General features: G+C 43.9%; 1 protein-coding gene across 7 annotated transcripts in view; it reads left to right on the forward strand.

Annotated features, from left to right (window-relative positions):
* The window catches only part of LOC139422682 (lysosome membrane protein 2-like), a 55,956-nt gene that overhangs the window by 13,255 nt on the left and 24,447 nt on the right, over positions 1 to 18,254 (forward strand). For 3 of the 7 annotated variants that reach the window (XR_011635743.1, XR_011635744.1, XM_071173882.1), the window contains exons 2-6: positions 4,547 to 4,650; positions 5,116 to 5,172; positions 14,708 to 14,855; positions 14,945 to 15,136; positions 15,609 to 15,700. Coding sequence is in view for 2 of the 7 variants with exons in the window: in XM_071173882.1 (XP_071029983.1) it covers positions 4,547 to 4,650; positions 5,116 to 5,172; positions 14,708 to 14,855; positions 14,945 to 15,136; positions 15,609 to 15,700 (593 nt within the window). In the remaining 5 variants the exon portion in view is untranslated. Of the gene's footprint in view, positions 1 to 4,546; positions 4,705 to 5,115; positions 5,173 to 5,349; positions 5,407 to 14,707; positions 14,856 to 14,944; positions 15,137 to 15,608; positions 15,701 to 18,254 lie in introns of all 7 variants that reach the window. The other 4 variants (XR_011635745.1, XR_011635746.1, XM_071173883.1 and 1 more) reach the window with 2 other exon arrangements.

Here is an 18,254-nt window from a genome sequence, read left to right on the forward strand (position 1 = left end):
AGTGTATCTTGTAACTGTGGGGCCCCCTTGTCCCATTTGTTGGACATGTATTACCTAACATGGGGTTTGAACTGATGAAAGACCCTGAGTCAACTTGATTTGAATGAGTTGTCTGCCATTACGGTGACAAGGCCTCGCATCAGGGTTAATGTGGCCATAAAGTGAGGCGGGCAATTCCATGGTAACAGAATGACACTGAGACTCATATCTCTCGCTTTAAAATGTCTGTCAAACCCCAAAAAAACAATTATCGCAAAGTTGAACAAACCGTACAACTCTATGCACAATGACTACTTTCAACTATTTACACAGAAAATGTTATAAAGACACATTGACTTGAAGAAGAGTGGACATGCAAAGTTTATTTTCCACCATCATTTGCAAATTAAATTCATTAAAAATCCTACAAAGTGATTTTCTGGATTTTATTTCTCATTTTGTCTGTCATGAAGGGTACCTATGATGAAAATTACAGGCCTCTCTCATCTTTTTAAGTGGGAGAACTTGCACAATTGGTGGCTGACTCAATACTTTTTTACTGTATATTTAAATATATAGATATAGATAGATGTAGATAGATATATAGATATAGATAGATAGATAGATAGATAGTAGATAGATAGATAGATAGATAGATAGATAGATAGATAGATAGATAGATAGATAGATATACACACACATATATATATTGGACGTTTACATACACTTAGGTTGGAGTCATTAAAAAAAAATTCAACCACTCCACAAATTTCTTGTTAACAAACTATAGTTTTGGCAAGTCGTTTAGGACATCTACTTTGTGCATGACACAAGTAATATTTTCAACAATTGTTTCCAGACAAATTATTTCACTTATAATTCACTGTATCACAATTCCAGTGGGTCAAAAGTTTACATACACTAAGCTGACTGTGTTTTTAAACACCTTGGAAAATTCCAGAAAATGATGTCATGGCTTTAGAAGCTTCTGATAGGCTAATTGACATAATTGGAGTCAATTGGAGGTGTACCTGTGGATGTATTTCAAGGCCTACCTTCAAACTCAGTACCTCTTTGCTTGACATCATGGGAAAATGACAAGAAATCAGCCAAGACCTCAGAAACAAAATTGTAAACCTCCACAAGTCTGGTTCATCATTTTGAGCAATTTCCAAACCCCTGATGGCATCATGAGGACGGAAAATTATGTGGATATATTGAAGCAACATTTCAAGACATCAGTCAGGAAGGTAAACTTGGTAGCAAATGGGTCTTCCAAATGGACAATGACCCAAAGCATACTTCCAAAGTTGTGGCAAAATGGCTTAAGGACAACAAAGTCAATGTATTGGAGTGGCCGTCACAAAGCCCTGACTTCAAACCTATAGAAAATGTGTGGGCAGAACTGAAAAAGCGTGTGCTAGCATGGATGCCTACAAACCTGACTCAGTTACACCAGCTCTTGTCAGGAGGAATGGGCCAAAATTCACCCAACTTATTGTGGGATACTTGTGGAAGGCTACCCGAAACGTTTGAGTGTATGTACATTTCTGACCCACTGGGAATGTGATGAAAGAAATAAAAGCTGAAATAAATCATTCTCTCTACTATTATTCTGACATTTCACATTCTGAAAATAAAGTGCTGATCCTAACTGACCTAAGACAGGGAATTTTTATTGGGATTAAATGTCAGGAATTGTGAAAAACTGAGTTTAAATGTACTTGCCTAAGGTGTATGTAAACTTCCGATTTCAACTGTGTATATATATATATAGATAGTTGTTAATCATATAGTAATACCAACTTTCAGGGCCAGTTTCCTGGACACAGATAAGCATAGTTTTGGACTAAAAAGGACTTTCAATGGAGATTCTCTGTTGAGCTTGCTTTGTGGTCCTGGACTAGGCTTAGTGTGTGTTCCGGGAAACTGGCCCTAAATGTGTAGAATATAGATTAACACAAGATTATTCTCAGCGTGCAAAACTGGTGGAAGCATCATTAAAACCAGTTCGTTTACAACCAGAGCTGGTAGTAACCAGGTAGTAACTTGGTTGTAACCAGGTAGTGACCAGGTAGTAACTTGGTTGTAACCAGGTAGTAACCAGGTAGTAACTTGGTTGTAACCAGGTAGTAACTTGGTTGTAACCAGGTAGTAACCGGGTAGTAACTTGGTTGTAACCAGGTAGTAACTTGGTTGTAACCAGGTAGTAACTTGGTTGTAACCAGGTAGTAACCGGGTAGTAACTTGGTTGTAACCAGGTAGTAACTTGGTTGTAACCAGGTAGTAACCAGGTAGAAACCAGGTAGTAACTTGGTTGTAACCAGGTTGTAACCAGGTAGTAACCAGGTAGTAACTTGGTTGTAACCAGGTAGTAACCAGGTAGTAACTTGGTTGTAACCAGGTAGTAACCAGGTAGTAACTTGGTTGTAACCAGGTAGTAGCCAGGTAGTAACTTGGTTTTAACCAGGTAGTAACTTGGTTGTAACCAGGTAGTAGCCAGGTAGTAACTTGGTTGTAACCAGGTAGTAACCAGGTAGTAACTTGGTTGTAACCAGGTAGTAGCCAGGTAGTAACTTGGTTTTAACCAGGTAGTAACCAGGTAGTAACTTGGTTTTAACCAGGTAGTAGCCAGGTAGTAACTTGGTTGTAACCAGGTAGTAACCAGGTAGTAACTTGGTTGTAACCAGGTAGTAACCAGGTAGTAACTTGGTTGTAACCAGGTAGTAGCCAGGTAGTAACTTGGTTTTAACCAGGTAGTAACTTGCCGCCATTTCATCCTCTTTATCTGTTGGTGTGGGTTAAGATAAGGTGAGTGATAGCCATGACAACATGCTGGAAAACATTCAACAGGTGCACACACACACACACACACACACACACACACACACACACACACGTACACACACACTTTTGTTATTGTCTCTGACCTCTCGGCATAGCAGAGTCAGACCATTCCTCACATCACCTCATGGCAGGACAGAGGGTTGTCTCTCAAATGGCCTCCTATCCCTTATACTGTATAGTGTACTACATTTGACCATAGCCCACTGTCAAGGGAATAGTTTGCCATTTGGGACAGATTCAAGCTCATTACTGAAACCACAGAACTCAGCAGCAGGCCCTCTTTGTGTGGTAAGCCTCTGAGCATGCCAGGCAGGCTTATTGGGTAACAGCGTGAGCTGGTTCTGCATTCCAAATGGATCCCTATTCCCTATGTAGTACATTACTTTTGACCGGCGCTCATAGGGACCAGTGCATCCATAGGGCATCTGGTCAAAAGTAATGTACTATATAGGGAATAGGGATCCATTTGGAATGCAGACCTGAAGTGTTTTGCAACTCCACAGCTTCTATCTGGGTCACTGTAGTAAAGGGTCACTACAGGTGACCTTGGCCAGACCAGAACAATGCCTTCCAACACTTTAGAGACGGCTGTGTAGCAGCAGGACTGGCGTATGATATGAACAACCTTGGTTTCCACCTCTAGCAACATGCCTGTGTAGAATAAGTATGTCCTCGCTAATGAAAACATCAACGCCTACATGTTTCCTCCTGCCCCAGCAAATGCGGTGTCTTTGTTGTTGTGGAAAGTGGCTTAGAAATAACAAAACTGTAAGCATACATACTGGTATGCTATAGGTGGAGAGTTAACTTCTCATCTTCCACGCTGGAAGCCTCCAGTCTCTGTTCTCCTTCTATTTAAGATGACAGGCACATTGTCCCAAGCTACTCAGCTGGACATTTTGTCGTTGGAGAGGCTGAGAGACTGATCTCTTAACCCCTCACACGCCACCCCTTCCTCAGGCCCCCTGGTGGCTTGGGTCTTTGTCCCTGTGCTGGGGTCTTTGTCCCTCTTTCTCCCCACCCCTTCTCTCTCTCTCTCTCTCTCTCTCTAGCTCTCTCTCTCTCTCCCCTCTCTCTATGTGCTCAGCCCTGAGGAATGTGTTCTGATCATGAAGATCAGTGCCATGAATAACGGGTGGCCAATAAACTCACTAATCAATCACATGATCAGTCTCTACACACACACACACACACACACACCCACACACACACACACACACACACACACACACACACACACACACACTGTTATTGTCTCAACAGGGTTGGAGAGCCTTGCCATAGACAAAGAGAGGGTCTTTCCTATTCATCTACGCCTTATGGTAGCCCCCCCATCCTTCCCTCTCCCTCTATCCATCCCCCCTCCATCCCACATCCCCAACTCCCCAGGCAAGCATGTTTTTGTTCTCCTGTGAGAATTAATTGCATGCAATCCTAAACCCTCATTCACTATTTTCTATAGTATTCTTTTTGAGTGAATGTCTCTTGTAAATGCCGAGCACACACAAGATTTGGTTCTGGTGTCCGAGATCAAGAGAAATGGAATTTAGAACAGAAACCTGATCAACCAAACAATTCTAATCAACCTGAATGATATCATAAAGAACACTAATGTCCTCCACCAGCCGTCTCTCTCTGTCCAGCATCTGTCTATAGATTGGGGAGGGGGGGTGGGGGGGCAAGGCGAAGAGAATACTAACTGATGTGGTTCTGTTTCTAGGAGATAACTCTGACAGAGGGTAGTCGTGTGTTTGAGACGTGGAAAAACCCTCCTCCTCCCGTCTTCATGCAATACTTCTTCTTCAACGTCACCAACCCAGATGAGTTCCTGGATGGAGCCAAGCCTATCGTCTCTCAGGTCGGCCCTTACACATACAGGTAGGACTACGCACCTAACAGGTACTTCCTGGATGGAGCCAAGCCTGTCGTCTCTCAGGTCGGCCCTTACACATACAGGTAGGACTACGCACCTAACAGGTACTTCCTGTATGGAGCCAAGCCTATCGTCTCTCAGGTCGGCCCTTACACATACAGGTAGGACTACGCACCTAACAGGTACTTCCTGGATGGAGCCAAGCCTGTCGTCTCTCAGGTCGGCCCTTACACATACAGGTAGGACTACGCACCTAACAGGTACTTCCTGTATGGAGCCAAGCCTATCGTCTCTCAGGTCGGCCCTTACACATACAGGTAGGACTACGCACCTAACAGGTACTTCCTGGATGGAGCCAAGCCTATCGTCTCTCAGGTCGGCCCTTACACATACAGGTAGGACTACGCACCTAACAGGTACTTCCTGGATGGAGCCAAGCCTGTCGTCTCTCAGGTCGGCCCTTACACATACAGGTAGGACTACGCACCTAACAGGTACTTCCTGGATGGAGCCAAGCCTGTCGTCTCTCAGGTCGGCCCTTACACATACAGGTAGGACTACGCACCTAACAGGTACTTCCTGTATGGCGCCAAGCCTGTCGTCTCTCAGGTCGGCCCTTACACATACAGGTAGGACTACGCACCTAACAGGTACTTCCTGGATGGAGCCAAGCCTGTCGTCTCTCAGGTCGGCCCTTACACATACAGGTAGGACTACGCACCTAACAGGTACTTCCTGGATGGAGCCAAGCCTGTCCTATCAGGTGAAAAAAGTACCCAATTGTCATACTTGAGTAAAAGTAAAGATGCCTTAATAGAAAATGACTCAAGTAAAAGTGAAAGTCACCCAGTAAAATACTACTTTGACTCTGTATCTGTTTTTAAATATACTTAAGTATCAAAAGTAAAAGTAAATCCTTTCAAATTCCTTTTAAGCTGCAATATGTAAATTTTTTGGGTGACCCGACCTAACTGAAAAGAGGAGCGACCCAGGGATGTGTGTGCTTTGTGGACCTTCCACAGAATGTGACTGGCAGAATGGGTGTTGTATGTGGAGGATGAGGGCTGCAGTAGATATCACAGACAGGGGGGAATGAGGCCTATGTGTCACGCGTGCTCCCTCTCCGGCCTCTAGGTCACCAGGCTGCTCGTTATGGCGCACACCTGTCACCATCGTTACGCGCATCAGCACATTATGACACTAACCTGGACTCCATCACCTCCTTGATTACCTGCCCCTATATAAACTCAGCAAAAAACGAAACATCCTCTCACTGTCAACTGTGTTTATTTTCAGCAAATGTAACATGTAAATATTTGTATGAACATAAGATTCAACAACTGAGACATAAACTGAACAAGTTCCACAGACATGTGACGAACAGAAATGGAATAATGTGTCCCTGAACAAAGGGGGGGTCAAAATCAAAAGTAACAGTCTGTATCTGGTGTGGCCACCAGCTGCATTAAGTACTGCAGTGCATCTCCTCCTCATGGACTGCATCAGATATGCCAGTTTTTGCTGTGAGATGTTACCCCACTCTTCTACCAAGGCACCTGCAAGTTCCCGGACATTTCTGGGGGGAGTGACCCTAGCCCTCACCCTCCAATCCAACAGGTCCCAGATGTGCCCAGTGGGATTGAGATCCGGGCTCATCGCTGGCCGTGGCAGAACACTGACATTCCTGTCTTGCAGGAAATCACGCACAGAACGAGCAGTATGGCTTGTGGCATTGTCATGCTGGAGGGTCATGTCAGGATGAGCCTGCAGGAAGGGTACCACATGAGGGAGGAGGATGTCGTCCCTGTAATGCACACTTTTGAGATTGCCTGCAATGATAACAAGCTCAGCCCGATGATGCTGTGACACACCGCCCCAGACCATGACGGACCCTCCGCCTCCAAATCGATCCCGATCCAGAGTACAGGCCTCGGCTCATTCCTTCGACGATAAACGCAAATCCGACCATCACCCCTGGTGAGACAAAACTGCGACTCGTCAGCGAAGAGCACTTTTTGCCAGTCCTGTCTGGTCCAGCGACGGTGGGTTTGTTCCCATAGGCGATGTTGTTGCCGGTGATGTCTGGTGAGGACCTGCCTTACAACAGGCCTCCAAGCCTTCAGTCCAGCCTCCCTCAGCCTATTGCGGATAGTCTGAGCACTGATGGAGGGATTGCACGTTCCTGGTGTAACTCGGGCTGTTGTTGTTACCATCCTGTTCCTGTCCCGCAGGTGTGATGTTCGGATGTACCGACCCTGTGCAGGTGTTGTTACACCGGGTCTGCCACTGCGAGGATGATCAGCTGTCCGTCCTGTCTCCCTCTAGCGCTGTCTTAGGCGTCTCACAGTACGGACATTGCAATATATTGCCCTGGCCACATCTGCAGTCCTCATGCCTCCTTGCAGCATGCCTAAGGCACGTTCACGCAGATGAGCAGGGACCCTGGGCATCTTTCTTTTGGTGTTTTTCAGAGTCAGTAGAAAGGCCTCTTTAGTGTCCTAAGTTTTCATAACTGTGACCTTAATTACCTACCGTCTGTAAGCTGTTAGTGTCTTAACGACCGTTCCACAGGTGCATGTTCATTCATTCATTAAGCATGGGATACTGTTCACACCCTTTACAATGAAGATCTGTGAAGTTATTTTGATTTTTACGAATTATCTTTGAAAGACACGGTCCTGAAAAAGGGACATTTCTTTTTTTTCTGAGTTTGTCACTCCCTTTGGTTCCTTCCCCAGGCGTTCCTTCCCCAGGCGTTCCTTCCCCAGGCGTTCCTTTCCCAGGCGTTCCTTCCCCAGGCGTTCCTTCCCCAGGCGTTCCTTCCCCAGGCGTTCCTTCCCCAGGCGTTCCTTTCCCAGGCGTTCCTTCCCCAGGCGTTCCTTCCCCAGGCGTTCCTTTCCCAGGCGTTCCTTCCCCAGGCGTTATTGCAAATCTAATGTCCTGATCTGCAACTACAGAAACCATTTGGTTGAGGTTATTGCTGCCAAAGGAGGGTCGACCAGTTATTAAATCCAAGGGTTCACATACTTTTCCCACCATGCACTGTGAAGGTCTACAAGGTATGTTCAATAAAGACATGAAGACATATAATTGTTTGTGTTATTAGTTTAAACCGACTGTGTAATGCGATGCTACTGGTGGCAGGGAAGTCAGGCGCAGGAGAGCGGAAACTAATTTACAACCACTGTGTTTAATATCCATAAACCAGCGTCAACAGAATCAATACAATAAACGGGTCAAACATAACCCGGTTAATACCAGCATAACGTGTGTCGTGGAAATTTCCATAATTACCAAATGATGAGAGAGCAAATCACACACGAGTCAGAGTTATGCTTAATCTTCACCTTTAATAATAATTAAGCTTTTGCAATAGCATTTTGACTTTCAACAGTTCAGTATCTCTAATGAAAAGTTGAGAGTGGCCAACATAATGGCAAATGGGTTCCTTTATAGCAAAGATCCAACCCCCTCTCAAGACGACATGACAAAACACAGGTCTTAGGAACTTACACAAAGAAAATACTTTACTTCAGAGAGAATATCCCCTAGCCAGACAGAGTTGGCTATAAATTATCGTTCAGTTTGGTCTCCTAAACAAAGCTCTTATCTCGTCATTGGTACAAAATGGTACCAAGACATTACCCCCACCCTATGACCCTATGATATATATAAAATTGTCATTTAGATAGAACCAATTCTAAATACAACCAATCCTGGACAAACTCACGGAGAGGAGAGTGGGGCTATAGGTCAAAAGATATGTTTACACATGATGACCCCTTGACCTCTCCCCGGCCCATGCAACTTAGTCTTGACATAGAACAGATAACTGCCAATGGCCACCACTATAGTACAGCAAAATACATTCTTATGAGAAATAACTCTTAAGCATATCATGAAAATAAAACATCTTATCTATGTTACCCAACTAATTCTGATCATTCCCTAACACGTGCACAAGCACTACAACAAACAATTACCCACAAGGACATGGGGGGGGGGGGGACAGAGGGTTAAATATACAACATGTAATTGATGGAATTGGAACCAGGTTGTGATGGAAGACAAGACAAAAACCAATGGAAAATGAAAAGTGGATCGGGCGATGGCTAGAAGGTCAACGACCGCCGAACGCCGCCCGAACAAGGAGAGGAACCGACGTTCGGCGGAAGTGTCTATTGTTGTGACTTAGATGAAGATCAGATCAAATACGATGACCAATTTATGCAGGACTCACAGGTCATTCCAAAGGGTCCACATACATTTCCTTGCCAATGGACATTCCTCCCATTAAACCAGACTAATGCACTTCTCATGCCTCTACTGTAACTGATGATTATTTCGATGTTTCGGCCTCATATGGTTCTCAATCAGAGGCAGGTGTCATTAGTTGTCTCTGATTGAGAATCATACTTAGGTAGCCTGGGTTTCACTGTTTGTTTGTTGCGTGATTGTCTATGTTAGTGGCTTGTGTTCAGCACAGTTCTCATTATAGCTTCACGGTCGTTATTTGTTTATTGTTTTTGTATAGTTTGTATTCAGTGTTCAGGGCTTTCTTTAATTAAAAACTTCATCATGAACACATACCACGCTGCATTTTGGTCCGTTCCTTACGACGATCGTGACACAATGTTTAAAAGAACCCATCAGTCCCTCTTCTTGAACATTAGCCTCCTACTGTTCAACTTACATAAACTTGGAAATGACTTTTAAATGGACAAATGATAATAAAACATGAATAAAAAATAAACCTGATTTTAACATTCACAGTGAGGTTTACAAACGCAGAGACTTTATGGCCTCTGTTCTATAATCACACCCAATCCAAACTCTTATTTCCATTCATCATAGATCACTGATAATAATGTGTCCGCTGGAGCTGTCCACTTCTTCCATTTCAACTTTCTCCCTTCTGGTTCCTAAGAGAGTGACAGCACAAATGTAACGGCTTTCTTCCTGGGAAGGAGAGGCGGACCAAAACGCAGCGTGGTTATAGTTCATGGTAATTTAATAAGGTAACTCAAACACGAACAGGATACAAAACAATAACCGTGAAAACCGAAACAGCCCTATCTGGTGCAGATAACACAAAGACAGGAAACAACCACCCACAAAACCCAACACAAAACAGGCTACCTAAATATGGTTCCCAATCAGAGACAATGACTAACACCTGCCTCTGATTGAGAACCATATCAGGCCAAACATAGAAATAGACAAACCAGACACACAACATAGAATGCCCACCCAGCTCATGTCCTGACCAACACTAAAACAAGGAAAACACACAATAACTATGGTCAGAACGTGACAACAAGACTTGAAAAGCAAAGAGAAACACAAAGCATAGCAATACTGTGTTAATAAGCTATGCATAATTATATATCAAATCAAATCAAATTTATTTATAAAGCCCTTCGTACATCAGCTGATATCTCAAAGTGCTGTACAGAAACCCAGCCTAAAACCCCAAACAGCAAGCAATGCAGGTGTAGAAGCAAGTTGGCTAGGAAAAACTCCCTAGAAAGGCCAGAACCTAGGAAGAAACCTAGAGAGGAACCAGGCTATGAGGGGTGGCCAGTCCTCTTCTGGCTGTGCCGGATGGAGATTATAACAGAACATGGCCAAGATGTTCAAATGTTCATAAATGACCAGCAGGGTCAAATAATAGATCTGGGACAGGTAGCAAAGAACAACCAAAGTTTGATAACATGACAATTCCTACTCTCTCTTTGCCTGACTCTATGCTTTCAGGATACATTCCTGCTGGACTCCACAAAAATGAAGGCCCCAAAAAAAAAACTCATGCTTTCACCCAGTCTTCTCCTTTCCGACCACAGGCTCCGAGACGTGTTCCCAAGCCGTGTCATTGTCACTTTGCTCCCCTTCTCTATCATAACCATCAGATATACATTTACGTTGGCCTATAGCAACTTTACCTCATCTCAATACGTTTCAACATCAATGCCCTCATAAAATGTATATCCCAATAATGCTACTAAAGAAACCCCTGCTACTACTGACACTGCCCATGACGCATACTTCAAAATCCCTCATTTGCAGCATAGTCCAATTCCACGCTGTTACTATTAGCCCCTTTCAGTTACCGTCCCTACAGCGACTACCGTGATAATAACTACTGCCTGGAATCTGTCTCCTGCTCTTCTATTGTCATGGTTCACTGACGTATCTACGACTGACCCTTTCAGATCCTCTTTACCTGTCTCACAACTCACACCCGATCCCCATCAACATCTCCATTTGACCTCCTGTGTTCTGCTACAGTCGGTACCTGTGGATAATACTCTCTCAGTGTGCTCAGGTTAGAAACGGGGGAGAGAGACTTTGGAAGAGTATCCAATCGAATAAAACTCTTGAGTCACAGGTTTCTTGAAAGTTGACATTAATATCTGCTATGCCAACCCTATCTCTCTCTATCTCTCTCACCATGATCTGGGCCTGTGTTAACGTTCAACGTAACGTTCATAATAGTCTCTATATTGTGCACAGTTAGCTGTCCTCCCTCTCCTACGAGCTATCTCCTGTAAAAATATACAGTGGGGCAAAAAAGTATTTAGTCAGCCACCAATTGTGCCAAAAAAAATCCTACAATGTGATTTTCTGGATTTTTTTTTTCTCATTTTGTCTGTCATAGTTGAAGTGTACCTATGATGAAAATTACGGGCCTCTCTCATCATTTTAAGTGGGAGAACTTGCACAATTGGTGGCTGACTAAATACTTTTTTGCCCCACTGTACATAGAGGAATGGTATCATCAAATCAAATTTTATTGGTCATTTTATTGGTAACGGCTGTTGGTGGAAGAAGGTGATGACCAAGGTGCAGCGTGGTAAGTGTTCATGATTTATTAGTCGAACTGAACACTGAATAACAACAAAGAGAACAACCAAAACAGTTCTGTCTAGTGCAGACACACAAAAACAGAAAGCAAATATAGACGAAAACCCTGTGGGGAAAAGCTACCTAAGTATGGTTCTCAATCAGAGACAACGATAGACAGCTCTCCCTGATTGAGAACCATACCCGGCCAAAAACAAAGAAATACAAAAACATAGAAAAAATAACATAGAATGCCCACCCTAGTCACACCCTGGCCTAACCAAAATAGAGAATAAAAGCCTCTCTATGGCCAGGGCGTGACACATACACATGGTTAGCAGATGTTATTGTGAGTGTAGCTTCTAGATCTAACAGTGTAGCATTATCTGGTAATATCTAACAAATCCACAACAAAACCTAATATCTAACAATTACACAACAAAACCTAATACACACAATCTAGTAAAGGAATGCGATAAGAATATATAAGTATAAAATATATGGATGAGCAGTGACAGAGCGGCTAAGATACAATAGATAGTAAAGAATAGATAGTGAAGGGTACATTATACATATGAGATGAGTAATGTGAGATATGTAAACATTCTTAAAGTGCCGTTATTAAAAGTGACTAGTGTTCCATTTATTAAAGTGGCCGAAGGCCGTAGGCAGCCGCCTCTCTGTGCTAGTGATGGCTGTATAACAATCTGATGGCCTTGAGATAGAAGCTGTTTTTCTCTCTGTCCCAGCTTTGATGCACCTGTACTGACCTCGCCTTCTGGATGGAAGAGGGGTGAACAGGCAGTGGCTCGGGTGGTTATTGATCTTTTTTCCTACCTGTGACAATGGGTGTTGTAGGAGTCCCCCAGAGAGGTCCCCCAGAGGTATCATCCCCCAGAGACTATCACCCCAACCTTAATTTATGAGTCTTATGTAAACATTCTGTCTCAAAGACAGGCCTCGTATGTACCTCGTCTCCTGCTACAAATACATTTGCACATGTAGCATTCCATCTAACCCATAACACAATAGTCTCTATTTAGTCCATTTTTTAAAGTAGATCGTCATTTCATCGTCAATGATGAGAGAAGTGGTTTACTGCTGTTAATGCACCAAAGGACGCTCTCTTAAACAAATGTCAACGTCCATGGCTAGAGCAAAAAACATCAGTTTTACATGAGGCACACTTGATGTCAGGATAATCTGGTTTCTTAACCTAACCTAATTACCTAGTCTGGATAATCTGGCTTCTTAACCTAACCTAATTACCTAGTCAGGATAATCTGATTTCTTAACCTAACCTAATTACCTAGTCAGGATAATCTGACTTCTTAACCTAACCTAATTACCTAGTCAGGATAATCTGACTTCTTAACCTAACCTAATTACCTAGTCTGGATAATCTGGGTTCTTAACCTAACCTAATTACCTAGTCAGGATAATCTGTCTTCTTGACCTAACCTAATTACCTAGTCTGGATAATCTGGGTTCTTAACCTAACCTAATTACCTAGTCAGGATAATCTGTCTTCTTGACCTAACCTAATTACCTAGTCTGGATAATCTGGGTTCTTAACCAAACCTAATTACCTAGTCTGGATAATCTGGGTTCTTGACCTAACCTAATTACCTGGTCAGGATAATCTGGGTTCTTAACCTAACCTAATTACCTAGTCAGGATAATCTGGGTTCTTAACCTAACCTAATTACCTTGTCAGGATAATCTGACTTCTTAACCTAACCTAATTACCTAGTCTGGATAATCTGGCTTCTTAACCTAACCTAATTACCTAGTCAGGATAATCTGGCTTCTTGACCTAACCTAATTACCTAGTCTGGATAATCTGGCTTCTTAACCTAACCTAATTACCTAGTCTGGATAATCTGGGTTCTTAACCTAACCTAATTACCTGGTCAGGATAATCTGACTTCTTAACCTAACCTAATTACCTAGTCTGGATAATCTGGCTTCTTAACCTAACCTAATTACCTAGTCAGGATAATCTGGCTTCTTAACCTAACCTAATTACCTAGTCAGGATAATCTGTCTTCTTGACCTAACCTAATTACCTAGTCTGCATAATCTGGGTTCTTAACCAAACCTAATTACCTAGTCTGGATAATCTGGGTTCTTGACCTAACCTAATTACCTGGTCAGGATAATCTGGGTTCTTAACCTAACCTAATTACCTAGTCAGGATAATCTGGCTTCTTAACCTAACCTAATTACCTGGTCAGGATAATCTGGGTTCTTAACCTAACCTAATTACCTAGTCTGGATAATCTGGGTTCTTAACCTAACCTAATTACCTGGTCAGGATAATCTGGGTTCTTAACCTAACCTAATTACCTAGTCAGGATAATCTGGGTTCTTAACCTAACCTAATTACCTGGTCAGGATAATCTGGGTTCTTAACCTAACCTAATTACCTAGTCAGGATAATCTGGGTTCTTAACCTAACCTAATTACCTGGTCAGGATAATCTGTCTTCTTAACCTAACCTAATTACCTGGTCAGGATAATCTGGGTTCTTGACCTAACCTAATTACCTAGTCTGGTTTATTCGATTTGTGATGGAATATGTTGAAATAAGTATGCATTATATTGCAAAAAGTGGATGTTGGGTAAATTTGGCAGTTGCTTTGTCAAGTTGTACAGGCCCAAAGAATGTGTGACGTTCGTAGAGACTGACTTTCCCCTTGTCTGCTCTGTTCCAGGGAGTACAGGCCCAAAGAATGTGTGACGTTCGTAGAGACTGACTTTCCCCTTGTCTGCTCTTGTCTGCTCTGTTCCAGGGAGTACAGGCCCAAAGAATGTGTGACGTTTGTAGAGACTGACTTTCCCCTTGTCTGCTCTGTTCCAGGGAGTACAGGCCCAAAGAATGTGTGACGTTCGTAGAGACTGACTTTCCCCTTGTCTGCTCTTGTCTGCTCTGTTCCAGGGAGTACAGGCCCAAAGAATGTGTGACGTTCGTAGAGACTGACTTTCCCCTTGTCTGCTCTTGTCTGCTCTGTTCCAGGGAGTACAGGCCCAAAGAATGTGTGACGTTTGTAGAGACTGACTTTCCCCTTGTCTGCTCTGTTCCAGGGAGTACAGGCCCAAAGAATGTGTGACGTTCGTAGAGACTGACTTTCCCCTTGTCTGCTCTTGTCTGCTCTGTTCCAGGGAGTACAGGCCCAAAGAAAATGTGACGTTTGTAGATAATGGGACCAGAGTGTCTGCCTACCAACCCAAGACATTTGTGTTCCTGCCAGAGCGCTCTGTAGGTGATCCTGATAATGACATGATCACAACCATCAATATCCCAGCTGTGGTGAGTAACCGGGTTTTCAGTGTTTTCACGTTGTGCTGAGTAAACAGGGTTTTCAGGTTCAAATCTCCCTCCCCCTCTCCCTCCCTCAGGCGGTGATGAACAAGGTGAAGGATAGTTTTTGGAAGAGTTCGATGGTATCTATCTGGATGAATTCACTTCATGTCGGCATGTTCATGACGCGCTCCGTCAACGAGCTGCTGTGGGGCTTCAAGGACCCTCTGCTGTCCCGCATCCATCCCATGAACCCAGAGATCGACGAGTACTTTGGCCTCATGTACAAGGTAGGTGTCCACGGAGTCAATACAAAATGAAGAATTTGACCTACTCAGTTCCTCACTAAGGTCTGTAAATAAGTTTTTGGTTAAGTTTTCACCTACTGTAGCCTTGGGGCGGCAGGGTAGCCTAGTGGTTAGAGCGTTGGACCAGTAACCGGAAGGTTGCAAGTTCAAACACCCAAACTGACAAGGTACAAATCTGTCGTTCTGCCCCTGAACAGACAGTTAACCCACTGTTCCTAGGCCGTCATTGAAAATAAGAATCTGTTCTTAACTGACTTGCCTGGTTAAATAAAGGTCAAATAAAAAGGAGTTGTTGGACTTACAGAACATGATATATTGTCAATGGTCACTGCAACCTGTTGTGTCTGCTGGGGGTTGCCATGGCCACCTAAAGTCCTGTGTGGTGATTAAATAATAATTTGAGAAAATAAAATATGCGCTTTAAAAGGATTTCCATTCTTTTCCCACTCTGCAGAAAAATGGAAGCAATGATGGTGAATTTGTTTATCATACCGGGGAGGAGGACTTCATGAACTACGGCAGGGTAGCCACGTTTAAAGGAGAAAGGTACCGAAATATATTGGCCCACGATGACACACACGTTTCTGTGTTGTAACTTAGATAATAGACAACGTGATGCTCACTCACAGATCATTCTTTTAAAAAAAGTGGAGAGCTGGATCCTCTTAAGGAAGTGACTCCAAAAGATAGAGGATGTGCAGGTTACAACACAGCACTAACTGTCTGCTACATTACATACTGTACCTGCACACCAGAACACACCCTAGATTAACACTTGTATTTGATGATGAGAAACCCATGATTGAGTAACTCTCTTGTGTAAAAGACTGGAACGGAACAGTCCACCGGTTTCCTAAGACCTTCTACATACTGCGAGAGAGTAACAGAGGACAGGGCTTGCATCCCAAATGGCACCCTATTCTCTATGTAGTGCACTACTTTTGACCGGAGCCCCCTATTGGCCCTGGTTCAAAGTAGTGCCCTGTATAGGAAATTGGGTTCCATTTGGAATGTGGACCAGGAGTCTGCAGCACCAGAGAGAGAGAGAGAGAGACTCCCCAGAGGCCCCTAGCCAGAACACAGAGCCATGTGACTGCCACATTCTGATATTTGGCCCCCGTTAGAAAAGACTCAATGAGAACTCCTCGTTAGCTATCTTCTCACGTCCTGCTAGAGTGTCAGTATCTACGCAGGCAGCATCTTTTCCATACCTCGCCTTTGATTAGATTGTTGGCTTCAGACTTCTAAACTTGAAATGTGAAATATCCTTGTTCATGGTATGGAGGGAGAGAGAGAGAGAAGGGAATGCAGAACTTTTACGTTCTGTCGGAACATGTTATTGTTAGACATCGGGTATCGTATGGAAAGGAAAAGGGAACACAGCGATTAACTTCTGGTGTAGAAACCAGACTATCTGTAGGATGTTTGTATATCGTGAGGTCAATTCAGGTTGGATATGAACCAAGGGAATGTACTGAGTAAAGGAAAAGCATTCACATGGTTGCGGCCACTCATAATGGTGGAGAGCTGTGGAGTAGTGAGGCAAGAGGTCAGGTCAGGTCAGGTCACATGGTTGCGGTCACTGATAATGGTGGAGAGCTGTGGAGTAGTGAGGCACGAGGTCAGGTCAGGTCACATGGTTGCGGCCACCGATAATGGTGGAGAGCTGTGGAGTAGTGAGGAATGAGGCACGAGGTCAGGTCAGGTCACATGGTTGCGGCCACCGATAATGGTGGAGAGCTGTAGAGTAGTGAGGCACGAGGTCAGGTCAGGTCACATGGTTGCGGTCACCGATAATGGTGGAGAGCTGTAGAGTAGTGAGGCACGAGGTCAGGTCAGGTCACATGGTTGCGGCCACCGATAATGGTGGAGAGCTGTGGAGTAGTGAGGCACGAGGTCAGGTCAGGTCACATGGTTGCGGCCACCGATAATGGTGGAGAGCTGTGGAGTAGTGAGGCACGAGGTCAGGTCAGGTCACATGGTTGCGGCCACCGATAATGGTGGAGAGCTGTAGAGTAGTGAGGCACGAGGTCAGGTCAGGTCACATGGTTGCGGCCACCGATAATGGTGGAGAGCTGTGGAGTAGTGAGGCACGAGGTCAGGTCAGGTCACATGGTTGCGGCCACCGATAATGGTGGAGAGCTGTGGAGTAGTGAGGCACGAGGTCAGGTCAGGTCACATGGTTGCGGCCACCGATAATGGTGGAGAGCTGTGGAGTAGTGAGGAATGAGGCACGAGGTCAGGTCAGGTCAGGTCACATTAAGAGAGAAGGAATAGTTCACATCACTTAACATCCTGCCTATATATACCACACCTAAAGTGGGGTATATATAGTTGTGCTGGTGGAAACATGTCTTTGTCTGTTCAGCTGTCTGACCCATTGGGTGAATAAACTTGGTTCAAGCTTTCCCTAGTTGACCGTTAGGTTCTATTACAGAGTTTTAAAAAACTAACAAGGTAAAGCACAAACGCGTATTAACATTCTATCTCAAGGCCATCAGACTGTTCAATAGCCATCAGACTGTTCAATAGCCATCAGACTGTTCAATAGCCTTCAGACTGTTCAATAGCCATCAGACTGTTCAATAGCCATCAGACTGTTCAATAGCCATCAGACTGTTCAATGGCCATCAGACTGTTCAATAGCCATCAGACTGACTGTTCAATAGCCATCAGACTGACTGTTCAATAGCCATCAGACTGACTGTTCAATAGCCATCAGACTGTTCAATAGCCATCAGACTGTTCAATAGCCATCAGACTGTTCAATGGCCATCAGACTGACTGTTCAATAGCCATCAGACTGACTGTTCAATAGCCATCAGACTGACTGTTCAATAGCCATCAGACTGACTGTTCAATAGCCATCAGACTGTTCAATAGACTTCAGACTGTTCAATAGACTTCAGACTGTTCAATAGACTTCAGACTGTTCAATAGCCATCAGACTGTTCAATAGCCATCAGACTGTTCAATAGCCATCAGACTGTTCAATAGCCATCAGACTGTTCAATGGCCATCAGACTGTTCAATAGCCACCAGACTGACTGTTCAATAGCCATCAGACTGACTGTTCAATAGCCATAAAGACTGACTGTTC

Source organism: Oncorhynchus clarkii, chromosome 12, assembly GCF_045791955.1.
Source record: "Oncorhynchus clarkii lewisi isolate Uvic-CL-2024 chromosome 12, UVic_Ocla_1.0, whole genome shotgun sequence".
Lineage (NCBI taxonomy): Eukaryota > Metazoa > Chordata > Actinopteri > Salmoniformes > Salmonidae > Oncorhynchus > Oncorhynchus clarkii.